The following is a 21,458-nucleotide window of genomic DNA, read 5'->3' as shown; positions in this document are numbered from 1 at the left end:
AGAGTTTACAGAAGCGAAAGTCGGTTGTATATTTTAGTTCTAAATACGGTTACAGTCACACAGTTTGGCGTGGCTGGTAGTTCGATTAGATTTGGCTCTGAAGAGAAAGTAAAAAATGGATTTCAACTGGGAAATCACAGAAGGATGTAATCAGCGGAGTTGAAAATTAAACTAGTATATCAATTCATCACTGAGTGATCCCAGGTGGAGAACTGATTGATAATTTGCTGAAAAGCCCGTTTTAAACATTAAAGAGATTTGGGATATTGTTCGACTCTGAAATGAACTTGTTCATCTATATATGTAAACATTAGGGGGTACTGATTGCGTGGCATAAACTCAGACGCAGATATCGCTGCTCTCTCGTCACTTCAATCTGGTCAAGGACTACCTAAAAAAACACTGCACAACCACAAACCACTTATTTTGACTTTTAAAGGGATCAGTGGTGTTATTGTTAACTAAAACTATTAAAAATTAAGCATTTCGCCATTTCATTTGAAAAAAATATTGTCAGAAGTTTGGTTTAACTTGAGTTAATTATGACAGAAATATATTAGTATTGTACAGTACAATGTACTTTTTTAAAGGAACACGCCGACTTTTTGGGACTTTAGCTTATTCACCGTATCCCCCAGAGTTAGATAAGTCCACACATACCCTTTTCATCTCCGTGCGTGCCGTAACTCTGTCTGACGCACCCACCACTAGCCTAGCTTATACAAGGTAGCCTAAATAACAAGGTCACATGAGACACAGCCATCTTCTAAACGTATACATACTGGAAACTATATTCTCAGAAGGCGAAGAGAATATAGTTCCCAGTATGTATACGGTTAGAGCTGTCTCATGTGACCTTGTTATTTGTACACGTTGTGGCTATACAAATCACAACATGTAAATAGGAAAATGTTGGCGTTATTTTGTCACTTATTGGGAGCAGTATGCTAGCTGGAGCCGTTTACCTCCAGTCTTTGTGCTAAGCTAGGCTAGTGGTGGGTGCGTCAGACAGAGTTACGGCACGCTCGGAAAGGAAAAGGGTATGTATGGACTTATCTAACTCTGGGGATACGGTGAATAAGCTTAAGTCCCAAAAAGGGAAAACTCTTTTAGGGAAAACTCTCACGCAATTTTAGTTTTAATTTAAACTGCACTTCTATTGAGCAGAGCTTTGTTTGCCAAGATATAGGCAACTTAAAAGTATAATTAAGTATTATAAGCATACTTGGCTTGTAGATGTTTTTACTCTTTTTTTCTGTTGTCATTCAAGTGTTGATAAAAAAGGATGCATGAAGCTAGAATAAAATGTTTTTAAAGTGGAAAGAGCTCAAGTACAGTTGAAGGTAAATTACAGGTATAAAAAATAATACCTTAATACCTCAACTTACTGAGATAAACGTTGCACAATGGTATCGCTCTTTGCAACATCGGACACATAATGGTGATTAATATGATCAGCGTTTTGCTTGACTATGTTATTTTTCATATCAACAGAAAAATAGACCGGGATAACCTGGCATCTCTCGAGAGACTCCCCTGCTAGTTCGGTGTTAATGATATGCTAAAGCCTGCCGGCACGTTGACGTGATTGGCTACAAAGTAGTTTGTGACGTCAGAAACACCAGAGATTTCAAACCGCGTTTTTGAGACCGTCTTTTATTTGGTTCACTGCAGTTTTAAAGAGAAAATACTAAGCAATGGTGTTGACTTATGAATTTGCACATGGTTCGTCTTAAAGCGTATTAAAAACACCACATAGACATATAACCAACATTAAAAGCTTGATTTTCACCACAGGGGGACTTTAATAAAACGAACTTGAGGGTCAGAGCATGACATCACGTACGCAACAGGAAGTAGTAAACTAATGGAGGCTAAAATGTCACCCGCTTGGATCTCACCAGCACCCCGTCTGCTTTCATTCAATGCCTGATATTGATCGAAACAAAAGAGCACCACATTATCTAATCCACGGCTGCTTTTGTTGTTGGATTTTCATTATGACGCTGATGAACCGCCTGCAGCCGGGGGAATTAAAACCCATTCACTTCTCTTATATTCCTTTTTTTGCTCAGTCTCTCCTGTTCCCCTGCTCTTCGTAGCTCAATCTTTTATTAAGAAGGAGCTGATTTGCTGCTAAATCAAAGGCAATCAGTTGCACTGTTATTTCAGCCGTCCCCTCCTTAGAACGCACTTCATTTCCTCTCCAGCACGGGTGGACACAGAAACACAGAGAGCCTTTCACATATCATCAACTCGGTCTACAAATTGCACACCTAACTGCACGCATTCCCACAAGCCTGTTCAACAGAGTGCTCGAGATTTTTAGTGAAAGAAAATACAGAATCAGGAAAAAGCTGCTGCCACAATGGCGCCAAACATAAACATCAACGTCCTGCTCTACACTGGCCCACAACGGAGATCCGTGTACTTCTGTGCTTCTGTGCTCATTATTTAATTCACTCATGGACCTTTATATGACTAACGGCAGTAAGCGCATGATTGGGACTCATTTTGTTTCTGTCATAGTCTCAGGCTCCGTACCGGCTTCAGACCTGAGGGTTTTGAAATCGTACAATCAACTGTAAAACCTGGCAGCCGCCCAATATGAAGAACCACAGGGTACTATTGTGATTCATCAGATTCAGTATTGAAAATGTGTGGCGCTTACCCATACAAAAACCATTGCCATGTTGCTAGGATGTTTGCCAAGGTGCTATCCTGTTGCTAAGTGACATTTAAATTGCTATGTGGTTGCTAGGGTTTTCTGGGTGGTTGTTTACTAACCCCAGTAAGAAATGCCCACCAACAGTTTCTATGATATTCTGGTCCCTAGATATCCTTGCTCCCATTTTACCATCCAGGTGACAATGAAACAAAAAGTAATTGGACATATCTCTCCTCAAGCTTCACCATTTGAGGTGTCGTTCATGTTTGTAGCACAAACGGTGCGAGATTAGTTAAGTATAATACTTAAAAGTACATCCAGCAATTTTGACAAGTTCAAAACAAATGCATATAAAAGATGTTAAAAATCATGTTCACTCACATATGAGTAACCTAATAAAAGCGTTAAATTAATAAAATTTATTTCACATGCCTTCTTGTGGGAGCTACCATGTTGAGATCACATGACCAGCTGAATACAGGTGAAACTCGAAAAATTTGAATATTGCGCAAAAGTTCATTTATTTCAGTATAGACTCATTACATGCAAAGTGAGATATTTCAAGCCTTTATTTGCTATCATTTTGATGATTATGGCTTACAGCTACTGTATGAAAACCTTTTCACAATATTATAATTTTGAATTTGGGGTTTTCATAAGCTGTAAGCCATAATCATAAAAAATTATAACAAATAAAGGCTTGAAATATCTCACTTTGAATGTAATGAGTCTATTTAATATATTAGTTTCACCTTTTAAGTTAAATTACTAACCGGTATATTCAAAAATAACTTTTGCACGATATAATTTTTTTTTGAGTTTCATTGGTCCTATAATTGGTCATTGGTCCTATCATTGGACACTTTTGCTCATGGAACAAACTGAACATAGCTGACAAAAAAGTGAATTTCTTCAATGCCACCAGTATCATCTGTACATTTCTGCACAATGCTACCTCCATGTAATTAGGTGTCAGTATAAATCCAAGACGAAGCAAAAAGAATAAACAAAAAAGAGATTTTATATATTTAACAAGTATAACCTCATATTACATTCACATTATGAACATTAAAACGCCTGAGATTAAAACAATCAACATGAGCCCGTTCACATTCACAGCTCTGTATGTGTGTGTATTTGCAGTTCTCTCTGCTGTCAGAGGTGAGGGGGCTCATGATCTTATCGACCCCAAAATGATATTATTTCATATAATATAACCCTGTATATAATAGTAACACTGTATGGGCCACTCACTTGTATGGTAACGATGCGTGGGAGGGGCTGCCGTGTGTTTGCCCCGCCTTCTATTGCAATACCCAGAGTGCTGGCACTTTTTGCCACCCTCACTAGAGAGGAGGTCGGCTCCAACAGACCCGGCTGCAAGGTAGATTCAGAGACAGATTAGAGACAGGACGGGAAAGATGAGGAGAGAGAGCGAGAGACAGGAAAGTAGCAAATCAAAGAGAGGGAGAGAGAATGAAAGAGAACAGAGATAGGAAAAACACATTTGGCTTTGATGATAGACATTGCTTTGTGTCTGACAGCCTAAAATAAGGCCACAGGAAGTGGCTTGTGCCCAACCGCACTGTCCTCAGATGGCACTATTAGTTCGATCTATGAGAACAACAACACAGCTCATGCGTATAAGAAAAGCCGAGAAGCATATAGCTAAAGGACGGCCAGAAGGAAGACGGACGCGTCTTGACTCAGCACACTGAGATTGGTTTTTCAGAGAGCTGTTGGATCAGTGATATGAGATGAGATGAAGTGGACGAGTCAACAAAGAAAGAACAGAAAAAAAATGAAAGAAAATATATGTACCAAAAGAAGAAAAGTGAAAATTAATTGTTAAAAGTCAAGCACTCTCAGTCGCAGGGAGAGGGAGGAGACAGATTTACGTGACCGCACTCTTCTGTCAACACTCTTTCACTCTCACACACTTTTAATACCATTCCTCTGTCACTGTCATTAACTCTCACACACCCATCTCTCTCTCTCTCTCTCTCTCTCTCTCTCTCTCTCGCTCTCTCTCGCTCTCTCTCGCTCTCGCTCTCTCTCTCTCTCTCTCTCGGTCTCACCGGTTTGGCAGATGTTTCTCCTCCCCCGTGCCCATCCCGTGGGGCTCTGGTCCGGGCGGGACGTGGGCTGCTATCCTTACTTAGACGTCCAGATTCAGCAATATCCACACCGCTGTCCTCGCTGAGGGTCTGTCCGCTGTCTGAGAGCTGGGACAACGTCCCTCCTGAAAGAAGACAATAAGCAAGTTTAGATGCAGTTAGAATCGAGCTACGGCAGGCTTTTGTGTAGTCGAGCTGCAGTCTCCATCTGTTTGTCCAAAAATGCATGACAACACATAATGGAATATATATATATATATTCTCTGGCATTCGGAGCATGTGCACAGCGTCATGGCCCGATTAACTTATGCTGGATGAAGCTGAGCTATAATCACATTATCTAGGTCTGTTAGTCCAACATTGCAAAAACCAGATTTATGTATGATGAATACACTACACTTTTGCCCAGATTTCTGGTCCTGATTTGCAGTCTGGAGGTGTTGGATTTTTGAGTTGACAGATTTCACAGAAAACGATGTGGTATATGATGGGCACAGACTCGGGTTTTTAGCTTCAGGCTATGATTCCATCCAGTTGGAGGATATCAAACATGTTTTATATTTTGAGCTGATTTTAGAACACCTGCAGCATCCAAAATCGCAAACTGTCTGAGTAGGACTACTCGTTAAAACAGTATGTTATAAATATGGGTAAATCCTCTCCCGAGGCCTCATGGAATAGTAAAGTGTCCATCATATACGCACTTCAGAATTTCGGTGGACAGGTCATCCTGTGACTTTTTGCCTACTGTTTTTCAAATAATATTACTGCGTCCTAATTCGCCTGTTTATACTATGCCCTAAAAGTATAAAATTATAAAAGTACTGTTTTTGTAAAGAAAAAAAACATACTTTTTGAGTGTATAGCAGCTTTGGGACATACTACTTCGTCATAATTGCATCTTTAACGGACAGCTCTGTCGCTTAGTTACGCGCATTTAACCATTTAAACTGCCTATCTTTGTCACATAAAATCCTCCACATTCAATTTAACTTAATTTCCTACAGTTTCGGACAGAAATGTAGTAGCACGTTAATCTGCCAGTCGTGGGTCTTTCATGCAGAGACTCTCCTCGTGTGTTTGCAATTTGCATAATGATGCATTTAAAAGTTAATGACCAAACGTATCTTTATAAAACTTTACAATGCTGTTGCAGATTAAATATAATATGGATAACACATCTATACTGATTATTAATCACTCAAACCCCTTTATATAAACCTCTTTACTTGACCATCAAACTAATTTTGTTTAAAGACCCCCTGTGACGAGAATCGTGCTTTTAATGTTCTTTATGTCTATGTGGTGTTTTTTAATATGCTTCCAGACAAACCATGTGCAAATTCATCAACACCATTGCAGATTATTTTTTTTCCTTAAAACTTCAGTGAACCAAAGACAGTCTAAAAAACGCATTTGAAATTGCTGATGTTTCTGACGTCACAAACTACCGTGTAGCCAAGAGACTTATATAGCCATACCGGTATATATTTTTTGTTGATATGAAAAATCGTGTACATTCAGCAATATAGCAGGTGAATCAGCAAGTGGAAGATGTAAGATCTGTTCAAATTTTAAAAGTGTATTCCAGCAATTATATGATTTCAGTAGGACTAAAGTGCTTTACATGACATTTTAAAAAGAAAAATTTCACTTTTAAATGTAAAGACAGATAATTTCAAACACTTGAGGTCATAAATGCATAAACTTACAGAATCTGCAAAATGTTAAGAATATTAACAATCATAATTATTTTTTATTTTTTTAAGAACCAAGTGTATGAAAACTTTTGAACAGGGTCATTTTTATAAATGCAGCTATTATTTTGTATTGTGGACTATGTAAATCTGTTATGTGAAAAGCTTAAGCAAGGGTCACTTTAGACTTTCTTTGAGCATGCAAAATCCTCCATGGACACTGCAACGGTCATAAAATGATAACACACTATGCTGTTTAAAAAAAACAATTAAACATAATACATTCAAAATAAAAACATGCAATCTACTCCACTTTACTGCAATCCTGCAGCATGTAATTGTGTTTCTTCTCTCGTGTATGTGTATGAATGATTGCCCTCATATTCAGGAAACAACAAAATAAAAAACAAGCAGTTTTTTACAATCCCTCTTATTTTGTGAAATTTTACATCGCAGATTCTGCAAGGTGTATTTACATTTATGACCGCAACTGTAGTAGTTCTCCCAAAAATCAATGTGGTTAACAAACCATGTCGTTATTTTATCTATGTAAAACATAAGGAAAGTGAGTAAATTATTGAATTTTGTTTCCTTTAACTTTATCCTTTATTGAAACCGTTTCCTTTAACATTGCGGTTAATTACTTTTTAGCCATTAAATGAGTTTAAATAACCAAATCGAATAGAAATCGGCAGCTGGTTAATGACACATTAAATATTCGCAGCTGTCCCACAATGCATCAAATCTGTGCAGTCTCACCTCGTGCCTGTGGCAGCGGCCGCACCTCGTTCACATCAGGTTCTGCGTTGGGCCTGTGCACCTCCACCATGACAAAATGCTGATTGGATGCTGGGGACGAAGGGGCGGGCTTATCTGGGCAGGGGGGCGGAGGAGGAGGCGGCCCAGGCGGTGCAGGTACATTAGGGGCGGGTGGAGGATTCGGAGACGAGGACTGGACAGCAGGCTTCCCCTTACTAGGAGACTGGACCCGAGGGAACGGTCCTATAGGGTGCTGGCGCATGATCTTGAGGGTGTCAGGAGGAGATGTGCGAGGTTTGGGCGTTTTTGGGTGTTTGGGTTCTTTGGTATGAGAACGAGAAGGGGCGGTGAAGTACAAGCCTGATTGGGAGGAGCTGGAAGAGTGACGTTTACTAAGTGTGGATTTTCGATTGGGACGGTGCTGAAGCCCTGGGGGAGGAGGAGGTTTAAAGGAAGGAGGGGAATCTGAGGTGGAATGAACCTCATCCTAGGATGAAAGAGGAGAGCGTTAGTGATGACATATTTCAGGTTATATTTCAAAGGAGATCAAGAAAACGTTCCGCATTCAATAACAATCATCGCAACTTACAATGCACCGTATTCACATACTTCATACACACACATACATATAAAACATACGACAATTACGCACAAGTCATTGATTTGAGGACAAGAACAATTTCTCTCAGAACAATCGGTTCATTCAGACCAAGAGGCAAAGCAAGAAACAAAAACAAACAAAAAAAGGAAAAGAAAAGAAAATGAACAAACTAAGGCTGAACAGGGTGAGCAGAAGCCAGATGAATGAGGTGTCAGTGCCATCAGAAAGTAATCAAACCAAGATGTGAGTCGTCTGTGTGGTTTTTTTTATCTAGGCCTGAACATTCTTTGGAAATGTTACTTTCACACGCTTCTGACTTGTTGGCGTCTGCGCCTGATAGAGCTGTGCTGGTGCTTCATCAGTTTATCAACAGCAAACTCTCTGAGAAAGACCCTAATCTTCCTCAGCCATCTCTCTCACAACGAGCAGCCATCAGCGACAGTGTCATCATCTCCTCTATTTCTCTCCTTCACTCTTTCCTTCAAACAACCATCGACTGTCTGAGTAGCCAAGCCTTTAGAACCGTTTGAGATAGGGCTGGGCGGCATGACAGTATAAAGTGTGTCAACGGGTAGAGATTTTGCTATACTGTGGCATTGTAGATGTGCAGAACTGCTTAATGTACGTTATCTTCACAGTGACAACAAACATGGAGTAATGTGAAAATAAGGATTAGGACTGAAGGATTAATCATTCTGGTGCATGGAAAGCACAGTTTAGTTAGTTTAGTTTATAAAGTCCTGGTCAGAATTATTGGCACCCTTGGTAAATATGGACAAAGCCGCCTGTGAAAATATAAAAAGAATATAAAATACAATAATTTTGACCTTTTATTTAAAATAAATCATACTTTCAATGAAGTAAAACAACGAATGGCCCCCTTTTATTCAATATTTCTTGCTAACCCCTTTTGCTCTGAGTCTCATATCAGCTCAGAGACCATTCCTCCATTCAGAATCTCTCCAGATCCTTTACATTCCCAAGTCCATGTTGATACACTCTCCTCTTCCGTTTTCAATAGGGTTCAGGTCAGGGGACTGGGATGGACACGGCAGAACTGGAGTGTTTTTGGATGAGTGCAGATGATTTTTTGAGAAACCCTCCCATACAACTTGCGGTGATGTACTGTAGGTGCTGTAACATTTTTTTCTTCCTGATACCGAAGCCTTAACTATTTTTTGCGATTCTCCATCTGTGATCCTTGAACAGTCTTTGGCCACTATTCTCCTCGCCACGCATTAATACAATTCTGTCAGGACCACAATCGTCAAATACGATTGACAATTAGCATACAGTTTGGATTGGCGGTATGGTTCTGTTCTGGGCGAGAACTCCCTGCGCATCCGTGCAGCCTAGCATGGATAAGAGCAGGGAGAGCAGCAATATCCCCCATAAACACAACAGAACCAACATGAATGTATGCAGATATCATTAATTCAATATTTCAATGTACAACATAATCGAGAATTTAGTCTGATTCAAAGGGGAATCAGAATGCCAAATCCTGACTGGGCGAGAGGAGGAGCTGGGGATGGAGGAGGGTAATTCGCTCCTGAGAAACGCGATAGCTGCTGATAATACTGAAGGAGCTTATATGTATACAGTGATAGGCGTCATATTCCTATAGGTAGACGTGGATCAGCTGAGAGTCAGCTGATGTGAGCTGGACTAACGTGACCTGCCAGAGCTGACGCTCCGCTTGATTATAGACACGTGTCCTTTTTTCTTACAGCTACTTTCTTTTTTGTGAAGCTCAACAATCTTTTGCTGCACATCAGAACTGTATTCTTTGGTTTTACCCATTGTGATGGATGATTAAGGGGATTTGTTCAACTCATATTTATACATTTAAGTCTGTGCAAAAACTTGTAAATATGAAGGGGAACAAACTTCAGATATATATCACTCATAATAATGTATAGGGGTACCAATAATTGAGGCCAATGTGTATTAGAGAAAAACATTTATTTCATAATGTGATTTCCGCTCCACATTGATTCGTTTCACTTCAATGGAAGGTTAGATTTTTGTTATTTTTTCTTAATGAAAGAACAATAAACAATGCAGATTTATTTTCACAGCCTTCTTTGATCATATTTACCAAGCGTGCCAAAAATTCTGACCACAACGGTAGATATTACAGTATACACACTTGAATTACTCTACCGTGACATAACATTGGTCATACCACCCACCCCTACAGTATGTTGACAGTTTCCTACGAAAGCCATCATCACACTGGTCAAAATCTGCCCCTGGTTATTTTCAAGGTGTTCAATGCCAGTTCTCGCAATGTCAACCATTGCACACATATAACACTCTCCTTTTTCTCTGTTCTCCCTCTTTTATCTTTCCTGTTCTCCTCAAACTGAAGGGCTTACCAGAGAGATGTCTGGCAGGGCATTGCTACGCTCGAGAGACTGTTCCCCGTTGTTCTCTGCCACACCGTCGTTCTGGGAGAGAGAAAAACAAAAGAGAGAAAAACGAGAACAAGAGACTATAAACAAATGAAAAACACAGCTGTGTGTTTATCCCCTAAACAAATGTTCGATTCAAATTGCATTTTGTTGAGGGCCCATTTCACAGAGCGGCATCAAAACAATTGCATGTACAGTCCTACATTTCAATCTCACATCCAGCCTCATTTTCAGTCCAACACTCGTCTCTCACGAAACAAACACATATCGCACAGAGAGCGAGAAAAGCCCTGATTTAGCATGTGCGTGTGCTCAGTTGCAATAAGAGAGAGGTGGTTTCATGTCTCCGGCAGTTCAGTACATTCAGACCTGTGATTTACTTCATTAAAACTCCCCTCGACCAAAACAAAGGCCTTATCAATTCACTTTATTTACTTGCCACTTACAAAGGAGCCACTTATGGGCTAATTTGTTTGCTACTTGATCAGCTAACCTTTGTGTGTGTTTTGGCTGTCATTCTTGCAATATATATATATATATTATTTTTTGCTGTGTTTTTGTATACTTCATAATTCACATATAACACCTCTGTATTTTACATTTGAAAACTTTTGAAACTAAGAAAGATATTAGAAATAATGGACCAGAATTATTTTCACATTTATAGGCCGTGTATTGTGAAATAATAGCAAGACACATCTTACTTTTGAGTTGTCTTCATGAACTGCATGCAAAAAAATCAGCATATGCGAACAAATGACTCTTGTTATGAGTCGGTGGTTATGAGTTGTGAGTTGGTAGTTACAAAATTTCACAAAAGTTAAGGCCGGTTCACACAAAACATGTTTTTCCATTTCACTGTGCTACTTTTCCATTGTTTTCAATGTAAACATGCGCTAGACAGACGTGCTTGACCTTTGTGCTAGCGTCTCACGCATGACACAGCATTCTAAAAATGCGGAACTCAAGTTAAAAGAGGTTCAACTTTTAAAAACGCATCTCTAGACCTTACGTTATTTTCATCCCACTGACTTGCGTCTTGCATTTTTAAGAGTGATCGACCGATATATCGGCAAGGCTGATATTTGGCATTTTTTTAATTTTCCGTTTTTCTGTTTCGCTATTGTGTCAGAAGCAGAACTTTTTTTTTTGACGGCACACAGCAACTCCATTCTCCATCTTCATTGGTTTACGGTTTCTGTTTAACAGTCCTATCTAATACATTATTAGATAGCACTGTTAAACAAAGTAAGCAAAATGTATTCAAAAAAGTATTATAATGTTTGCTTTTATATTATTAGTAATACAAAAGCAAACATTATAATACTTTTTCATTTACCGTCAGTATTCAGAAAATACGCATTTATATTATTTAAACAAATCTTTGAATATTCAATGAATATTTTATTTGACAAACCTTGCAAATACCTTCTGAAGCATGCATTTGTTACTCTGTGCATGACGGTTAGTCTGTGTGAATTAAAAGTGTAACTTTGAGAGTTATTTTTCACTGGAGATGCACGATCGACAAACTTTAAACCCTTAATTTCAAACTACAGTATGCTGCATTATATTCAGTTGCCCACTCTTAGCGTTTAGTGTTACCAAGTCTTAATTTGAAAAAATATGATTCCCAATGTGCCTTGGTTACAGTGTTTACTTCCTTTTGATTCATATATTTTTTCAACAATTTCTTTATTTGTGAAAAATACTGAAATAGGATCTCAGAATCAAGAAGTTGCCATTTAAAGTAAACAGTATACCATTTTACAGATTTATTTTTAAATACATTTTCAAATTATTTATATCTAATTTATTAATATGAAGTAAAATAAATATAAATTATGAATATTTTTTATGAAGGCTTTATATTGGCCACCCTGCTCTTTAAGATACCAGCATTGGCCATCGAAAAAAAAAATCAATATCGGTCAACCAATAGATTTTACCGTCAAAAACGTGTTCTGTGTGAACCGGCCCTTACCATTTTAAATCAGTCTGATAAATCCTTTAATGAAATTAATCCATTACAGGATTTTCTGAATAAGCAACAAACTAGTTTACTGAATATAAAAGAATCAATTTCTAAATAAATAAATAAAATAACTTGTAAATTCCAAACTTTTGAATGATATTTGAGTGACCTGTGCAACAATTAGCCAATGACATCAAACCACTGTTGACCCATATGACAAATCAGTCATTCATTTCTTCTTCAAACTAAAACAGACAGAAGAGCAGACTCAGAGAGCACAGACATTGTGCAGACACTGTGCTGGCTCAGGTCCTTCACCTTCCCACAATCCCCTACTGTGCTCCACTGGAGCATAAATCAGGATGCTCTCTGTGAGACTTCTTCTTTTTTTTTTTTTTGTCTGGGGGGGCTTATCTGCGGTGACAGCTCTGCATATGGCTGATGAGGTGCGGTACCAGGATGAGAGTCCCAGAGCGAACGTTTCGTCTGCGGTGCTCCGCAGGGCTACGGTGTGGGCCGCCGCTGCTTCTTGTAATTACTGGAGCCAGAGCTGGCAAGCTTACAACAACACCGATCCACAGAGGAGGGCCACGAACAAAGCTTGCATACAAATATGTTCGCTCATTTCCAAAGTGCACACACACACACACACACACACACACACACACGCACGAACGCGCGCGCGCGCGTGCACGCACGCACGCACGCACGCACGCACACACACACACACACACACACACACACACACACACACACACACACACACACACACACACACACACACAAATGACCCATGATGAAGAGGTACAAAGTCACAGCGGACACATTTTTGATTTGTTACATGCATGCACTTGCTGTATGTCGGATCACTGCAACCCACACATATACACACAGACAGACATCAGACGTGAGGGATTTTCAGAGGGATCAACATGCAGAGAATGTAGAATGTGCTTCCTTTATGTGTGCGTGAGTATTCAAAAGAAACCAAAGATAGAAAAAGCAAACTTATTCTTTAATGTGTGTGTGTGTGTGTGTTTGCAAAAGAGACACACCCAACCCCAAAACACACATACTATTTACTATATGCATGTACGTTTGTGATCATGCATGTTTATATACATACCCTTACAAAACTTTACCATAATAACCATATTTTCCATGGTGTTGTGGGTCGTTGCTAAGGTGGTCTGATAATAGTTGTTGTTGTTTTTTTGTTCTATGCTGTTGCTAACAAGCTCTAAGTATACATTTTTTGTGTTCATATGTAGTTCTGGGGGGTTGGTTACTGGGCAAAAAGATCACAAGTCTCTATCATCATAAGTCTCTATGATATTCAGGTCCCTAAAGATATTGTTCAAGTTCCTCCTTCAATGTTAATAATATAAGTGATTTCTTATACTATTTTATTACTTACCGGGCAAAAATCATAAGTCTAATCGCTTTGAAATGTAATAGCACACTTCTCAGTATTCCGTATCATTCATATTTGCCGAACGAATGATGCAGGACAAACTGCGCTGAATTTTATTACAGTACTTAGATAAGGGGCTACTAATGCTATTTTGTATTACAGTGGAAACGATGGTTACTATGGTACATTTTGTAAATTTAAGTGAGAGATTGTTTAACCTACCTCCATCATATCTATCAGCCAGAGCAGTCTTTCCTGTTTTATTGAGAGGGATAGGGAATTGGGTGTTAAACTGTTCCTGCAATTTACACCGGGAGTCAGCAGGCTTAAAAATCCGTCACAAAACACTTCTCCATCTGTCACACCGACACCCCTGAGACAAGTACAAATCTAAACAGCTGCACTTTCACAACGAGACGTAGATGAGTTGAGGTGAGACATGCCTAGACGGAGTGAGACAGGAGGACAGACAGGTTTCGAGCGATGGGCATAAAAGCCTCCAACAGAAAGGACAAAAGCTGTTTCCCACAGCAACTTTAGAGCCCTTCATCTTGTATCCTTGTAATCTGCACACGCTTTCTTTGTGCCCAAATTGCCCAGCAATTTTGTGAACAGCTTTTTATGTCTATGTCACACACATACCCAGACACACACATAACAACAATGCCTTCCACTCATCCCACACAAATACAGACGCAGAGACTTAAACACTTATTGACTATAGATTATAGATAGGCCTACAGACACTGGGTCTTATTCAATAATAATTGCGGCACAAGTGTTCCTGCTCATGTGCGAAGAAAGTTGTTAATCTCATTGTAAATGTGGACGCCTGCTCTTACCCGTGCAGAGCTGAGAGTGGTGTTGGTCATGAAGCTGGCTGAGGAGGAGGCCAGCGTATCAGGGGACGAGACCATGGAGAAGGAGTCCTGAAATCCAGCTCCACCCCCTTGCCTTGCCTTCAGGGCTTCGATCTCTCGTTTCAGAACCAGGCCGTCAAATCTCTCCACATCCTGAGGGGTCACGAGCCCCCTCACCTCTGACAGCAGAGAGAACTGCAAACACACACACGTACAGAGCTGTGAACGCGACCGGGCTTGTGTTGATTGTTTTAACCTCGGGGGTTTTACTATATTCAGAAATGCGAATGTGATAAGAGGTTATACTTGATGTAAATCACCAGACAATGATGGCCCATAATACTGATAATGTCAGTATTATGTGTTTTTTTTTATAATAATTCATTCATTCAGCCAATAAAAGTCTTCAATAAAAAAAGATTGCGTATTAAATTCTAAAAATTGAAGTAGATATCCTATCATTCAAAATTTGGGGTCTTTTATTTTATGGTATAGACATAAGTATTGTAATATATTATTACAATTTAACAATTTTTTTCTGTTATAATATATTTTAATGTATGTAATTTATTCCTGGGATGGCAAAGCTGAATTTTCAGCATCGTTACGTTACATCGTTTTATCATACCATATAATAATAACATATTATTGTAAAAAAATTATAATTCTACTAAATCACTAATAATCATTTATTATAATGATTTTGGTAAAAACTATGACCATTATTTAATCATTATTTTTTTGTGAAAGGTAAACATGGTTCTAAAAATTAAGTCAAGAGCAAAACAGTTGGTGGCATATTATTATTAATTATTATGATTATTAGTATGTTAAGTCCGAACAAGATCACATGCATGTTTTTTGATGAGCATGGTGCCAAGTGCTCGATTCCCAGTGAATGCGTTAACCGATAAAAATATATACCTTAAATACTACGCAAATTGTTTTTGACTGAAATTGTCTGCCAAATGCATAAATTTAAAAGTAAAAGTCTCCACCTTGGCATGTGTATTGAAGAGCTCGAAGAGGGCCATGACGAGCTGCTCGACACCGATGTGTCCATCACGGTACTCTTGGATGTAGTAACCCATGGTCTGCCTCTCTGGTTCGGTCAGCAGATGTCTCGCCTGTTCCTCCAGCATAGCCCTGCTCTGGTTCACCAAACTGGACAGAGTCACCTGAGATCCCGCCACACCTTTATAAAAGCCACCCTGAGGAGAGGGAAAGTGAAAAGTGTGAAAAGAAGAAATGCAAATCATTTAAAAGCAGACTAATATTAATATTAATATTAAACTTCAGACACCTGTCGGTGGCATACTGAGTCTCAAAGCACACACTTTAAATCTTCCATCTTTATATTTTTTTAAATGAGAACATGACTTCATTGCTACTACCATAACTCACACATCTCCATAAAGGAGAGTGACTAGTGCAGTCTAACCCTCCTCCCTATTTTCTCTCTCTCTCTCTCAGCCTCTCTTCTCGAGAGCAGCTTTCCCTTTAATTAGTCTCCTAATCAAAAAGCACTGCTCCAGAGTCAACATGATCATCGATCTGTGTTACGCTCAGCTTAGGAATGGCATGCTCTCCAGCCAAAGGATGAAACCACAACACTTTTGCAAACCAATCTGAAAAACTAGCTAACTAAACTAACTTGCTCACTACATACAGTACTTACCTATTCAGGATTGCACAGACCAGTTGATTAGTTTGATTTTGGGTCAATTAGAGGCACATCACATGCCTTAAATTCATTTAATCTAGTTATGTCTGCTCGAACGGTCAATTGACGGTCTAGTTGGGTGGAGATGTATGTTTGTTGGCTGTCTGGTTTGCAGATGCGGTCGAGCAGCACAAGTGTCTATGTTATCAAACCGTCTAAAGCCACAAGGATTTAAACTCAGCTGGATCAATACAGACAGAAACAGTGGGTGAGGTGAGTGAATGCTGATCATGCCTGAACTATTCTTGCCCTTATTCTTTTCTTTCTCTTTAGAACAATGTGTGAGCTCGACGAGAGCTTAGATGAGCTCTTTTGTAGGGCACTCGCACAGGAACTAATGCATTTTGGTTGCACAACACACGACAGACCATTTATTTTCACAGTATTTCTGAGGAAAACTCCCTGACCGGTTTGATCATGAGGCTAATGTCCTATATACTGGACAATGAGGAATAGCTAGTCTAGAAAGTCGCTTGCAAAACGCAAGGAAGAGGCAGAAAAAGAATGAGATTAAGAACAAAATTGGCAAAGTGAACAAATAAGATTTTAAATATTATCTATTTTTTAGAAAGTTCCACAATGCACTTGGCAAAAAATAAATAAATAAATAATAAAAATATGTTGTCCTGACCTAATATATTACTGTCACCAGGGCCAGAGTCCAAGAGAGTAACTTCAGACTATGATGTACGTATGTGATCCATTTACTTTATTTGCTTTTTCTGTTCGCTTAATTCTGAAAATCCATGGATTTAACATAGATTCCCTCGGTTAGAAACTCTTGGGGTTGCTTTACATTTGAACTCAAATTCATCCTCACCTTGAGTACAAACTGTTTCAGACACACTCCTTCGACTTACTTCTGCAGCCGAGATAAATACTGAGCCCTCAGATCAGTGTTGGAGTGGAACTAGAAGCGATGAAACTAACTTTACTAAATGTATATTTTTTCATATTATATACAGTATAAAGATAAATATTAAGGGCGATAAGATTTTTAATGTTTTTAAAATAATCCTCATGTTCAGATGTTTCCGTCTCCCTGGCGCAAACGCTCCCTGGTGTTATTTTGCAGTTTGATAAAACAATTCCGCAACAGACCAGGAGAAACCTAGTCTAAAGTCAGTGGCGCGTTATTCAGATGCTATTAAGGGAGCATATGCTTGGCCATAATGTACCGCATACACTTTGCTTCTCTCATCTACACAGACGCAGCAGATCCCATTTTTGCAAACCATACACAATTGCTAGGAAAAATATTACCTCACGAGGGAAATCATTGTGGTGTCCCTGAAGATGTGAAAAAATAAGCATAAATCTAGCTTACACATTTACCCAAATTATTCGGGCTAATTGTGGTAATGACGGATCAAACCTGTTTGATCAATAGTGGCAGGACACATGGGTATATAAGGACATCTGACAAAGTGGGTTGTCCGTAAAGAACCAGGAAACAAAATTCTGAAGACTGCGAAATCACCTTTACCATCATGTAAGATGTGCACGCCTGGCAAATCCGAGGTTATTATAGCAATCCGCCATGGAACAAAGTGCGCCTGCTCTTAAAGGGAATGTGAGATGACGCTCTGATTGGTTTATTGCACGTTACGCCCAAACCACACCTATGAGTAATGAAGCTACTTCAGTTCAGACCAACCCATTTTAGATTTGCGAGATCCACCCACAAAGTTACCTGCGTTTCGCGTTTGATACTTGCATTTCAGATCGTTAAAATATTCAAGAGACATTTCTTATAATTATCAATGTTGAAAACATTTGTGCTGCTTAATATTTTTGTGGGAACTGTAATGCGTTTTTTCAGGATTCTATTAATTAGAAAGTTTAAACAGCATTTATTTGATTCTATACTGCCACTTTTGACCAATTTCTTTCAAAAAAAAAAAAAAAAAAAACACTTCCTCAAGTGTCTCTGTCTAGTTTGATGATGAGAGGTTCAAAAGCTCTTCCCTCCAGAGCACTCTGGGATATTAGCATCACTGCACAATTACAAAAAAGCAAAAGTTGTGCAGAATGTCTCTAACAAAAGATGATCAATAAAACTAGCAAGGGAAAAATGTGTCTTTATAATTCTTTAAGAATGATAGCGACCAAGACGGGATCGATCATGCGGCATCTCTGGTGTTACAACCTCCATGAATACCCATTATGACATCACTCGACTGACAGCATCTTTAATCACGGGAACACATAATTGCTGATCAATATCATAACTTTAAGACAGCACAATCAGGACAAGAGTATTGTCTGCCGGAACTCTGCAGCATTGTGTGACAGAAACTCCAGCCGTGTCCCCACACATCACACCCCAGTGAATTTGAATAGGGCCTGAATGAGATCGTTTAGCCCCAGATTGAGCTTTATCTTAAATTAACTGGAGATAACTCAGCTCTAAAAAAGGGCAGAAAGGCACTTTCTCTTAAATCAAATAGACCACAAATATAAAAATGAGGAAATAAAGTGTCATAGGGGATCTGCTTCTGGACTGAAAGGAGGCTTGTCCTTGCAGTGATTGAACAACATGAAGGTCAGGGAAGTGCAGTAAAGAAAGGAAGAAATTGTGTCAATAATGTATAATAGTCGATACAACCGAAAACTGCACTTAGTTAGACAGACAGACAGACAGACAGACAGACAGACAGACAGACAGACAGACAGACAGACAGACAGACAGATAGATAGATAGATAGATACTGTAGATAGATAGATAGAAGATAGATAGAACAATATAGATAGACAGAAAGACAGATAGATAGATAGACAGACAGAATGATAGTTGGAACGATAGAACAAGATAGATATAGATAGTACAATAGATAAAATGATAAAGATAGATAGATAGATAAAATGAGATACAGTAGATAGATAGAATTAACGATAGAATGATAGATCAATATAGACAGACAGAGAGACAGACGGAATGATAGTTAAAACGATAGAAAGAGATAGATAGATAGATAGATAGATAGATAGATAGATAGATAGATAGATAGATAAATCGATATAGATAGATAGTTAGAACGATAGAACGAGAAGGATAGACAGATGGATGGACAGGCAGATAGATAGATAGATAGATAGATAGATAGATAGATAGATAGATAGATAGATAGATGGATAGATGGATAGATAGACAGCATCCCATATGACATATGTGTTTTAATTACCGTAATTACTTGCTGATATAACTTGAATGTATTATTAAAACCTTGTTTTTTTTAATAAATAAAAATGTTGGCTCTATTTATTAATTTTATTTTTTAATCAGATATCATCCATATTAAAATGAAATGAAAGCATGCCAAAAATTGGTGCACAAATGGTAGCTCAGGTAGGTCAGAAAAAAACATGAGGTGTTAGCATAATATAATATCAGCAATCCCAGACATTCACATTCGGACGGGATTAGATTTCTCAGAGGACCGTTGAGTTCGCCAAAAAACACTAGGTAATTTGGCCTGGAATTTTTACTGAGGTAGTGTGAGAAAAAACACAGACATGGCAGATTCAGACAGGACTAAAATTTACATGAAGTTACATGAATGATGAATTTCTCTATTAAGTCCTCCATGAAAACTAGTAATGTCCAAATAGGGTTTATGGCAGATTACTTTAGCATTGTGTTTTAAAGTCATTCTGCTCCATCAAAATGAAGCAAAAACAAATTAATTTCACTCCTCCAATCACATTACCTCTAACTACTAAGAACATAAGGCCATTGAGCAGTAAATCAAATAATTAGATGATCAAGTTGAGTGTCACCTTGGTTAGACGTTAATTAAAATGACAAATGTTTAGGTTCGGGAGCTGCTGTCGGTTACAGCTCTATCTGTCTCATTATCAGAGTTTAATATGATAACCGACAACATGGGGAGAATGACTAAGCTTTTCAACAAGGCACAAGATCTCAGTTCTCAGACTATATCACCGCACAAGCCTGACTACGGCCCATGTCGAAATTGGAGCTTCATTTCCTCCCTCTTGAGCTACATTAAGTCCTGTGCTTGGAAGAGCACGTCTCTCCCGAAGAGATGATAGATTTTTACAGCTCTTTTTAGAACAGTGGCAGAGCGGAGCAGTCAATAGATGTCCTAAAGGCACACCGGAGATAAGCAATCTTTCTTATATAGAGACCAAACCAAACATAAAAACAACCGGTGAGTGCAGGTGTCAGTAGAAGTTTTCAAACAAATCTCAAAATGGTGACAGTGTTGAAGACGACAGTTTGGATGGAGGGAAAATGCACTTTACAGCCATTACAGGTTTACATATACAATCATTCTTGTTTAAGTTAAAAAATATTTATATTATAATATTATAATTATAATATAGGAATAAGGAATACAATTGTGGCAAGGACAGCTGGACCGAGTGCTAATGAGTGTCACCTTGGTCTTGAGTCTGAGAAGTTCTAGAAGCATAAAAGGAGGAGTGACGACAGTGAAGGACGAGAGAGGACCAGGCCTGGACTTTATGTTGGCGTTTTCTTTTAGTTTATGCGGCAGTCATTTTGTTTCGTTTTCTTTAGGAAAGTCTTTGGGATGTGCTGGAGTAGACTTTACAGAGTGCATCACAACAACATCACAACATTCATTTCCATCAAGAGGTCCATACATTTTTGGTCAAGTTCTTGTATTGTCAATGCAAGAGTCAAGCTTTCTGTAAAGTCTATTCCAGCTAGGGCTGCACGATTAATCGAAATGAAACCGCACATGATTTGGCAAAGGCTGCGATTATTTTATGTGCAGCTTGTCAGTGCAGAAAGGCTGATTGGTAGTAAATACTGCTCCATCTGAAAACCAGAGGGCGCTATCGCGCAGAGACGCCAAATTTGCCGAATAAACTAGCGGAAACACTTTGATTGATTAAACATGACTAATAAACACACGACTGCCTTATTAAGAAGCCACATCATCTCAAAGAAGGATGCTCAACTGTCATTATGAAGTGAGTTGGGAGTAAAAGCATGTTATTAAATGTTGTCTTTTGGTAAGATGTCTGACGCATGTTGCTTTTTCAAATGCACAATATAAGTGACTCAAACTCGCAGTTCTTTCAGGTGGAGCAGCGTTTACAGAGCCGTACATCAATGACAAGCTGCGCATAAAAAAAATAATCGCAGCCTTTGCGATTTCAAAATCGCGATAAGCCAAATCGCATTTTGCTTTTTGGTTTAAGTGCGATTTCATTTAAATTGCGATTAATCGTG

The 21,458-nt window shown here is 38.8% G+C and overlaps 1 protein-coding gene across 1 annotated transcript in view; it reads right to left on the bottom strand.

Annotated features, from left to right (window-relative positions):
• The window catches only part of whrna (whirlin a), a 93,890-nt gene that overhangs the window by 2,032 nt on the left and 70,400 nt on the right, over positions 1 to 21,458 (bottom strand). Inside the window, exons 7-13 of the mRNA XM_079585507.1 lie at positions 15,507 to 15,719; positions 14,491 to 14,703; positions 13,871 to 13,903; positions 10,224 to 10,295; positions 7,242 to 7,728; positions 4,747 to 4,910; positions 3,923 to 4,045 (exon numbers count right to left, since the gene is read on the bottom strand). Coding sequence (XP_079441633.1) covers positions 3,923 to 4,045; positions 4,747 to 4,910; positions 7,242 to 7,728; positions 10,224 to 10,295; positions 13,871 to 13,903; positions 14,491 to 14,703; positions 15,507 to 15,719 — 1,305 coding nt within the window. The remainder of the gene's footprint in view (positions 1 to 3,922; positions 4,046 to 4,746; positions 4,911 to 7,241; positions 7,729 to 10,223; positions 10,296 to 13,870; positions 13,904 to 14,490; positions 14,704 to 15,506; positions 15,720 to 21,458) is intronic.

The sequence above is a fragment of the Phoxinus phoxinus genome, assembly GCF_949152265.1.
Source record: "Phoxinus phoxinus genome assembly, chromosome: 17".
Taxonomy (NCBI): Eukaryota; Metazoa; Chordata; class Actinopteri; order Cypriniformes; family Leuciscidae; genus Phoxinus; species Phoxinus phoxinus.
Note: the sequence above shows the minus strand (reverse complement) of the source record. Positions and strands in the feature narration are given on the sequence as shown.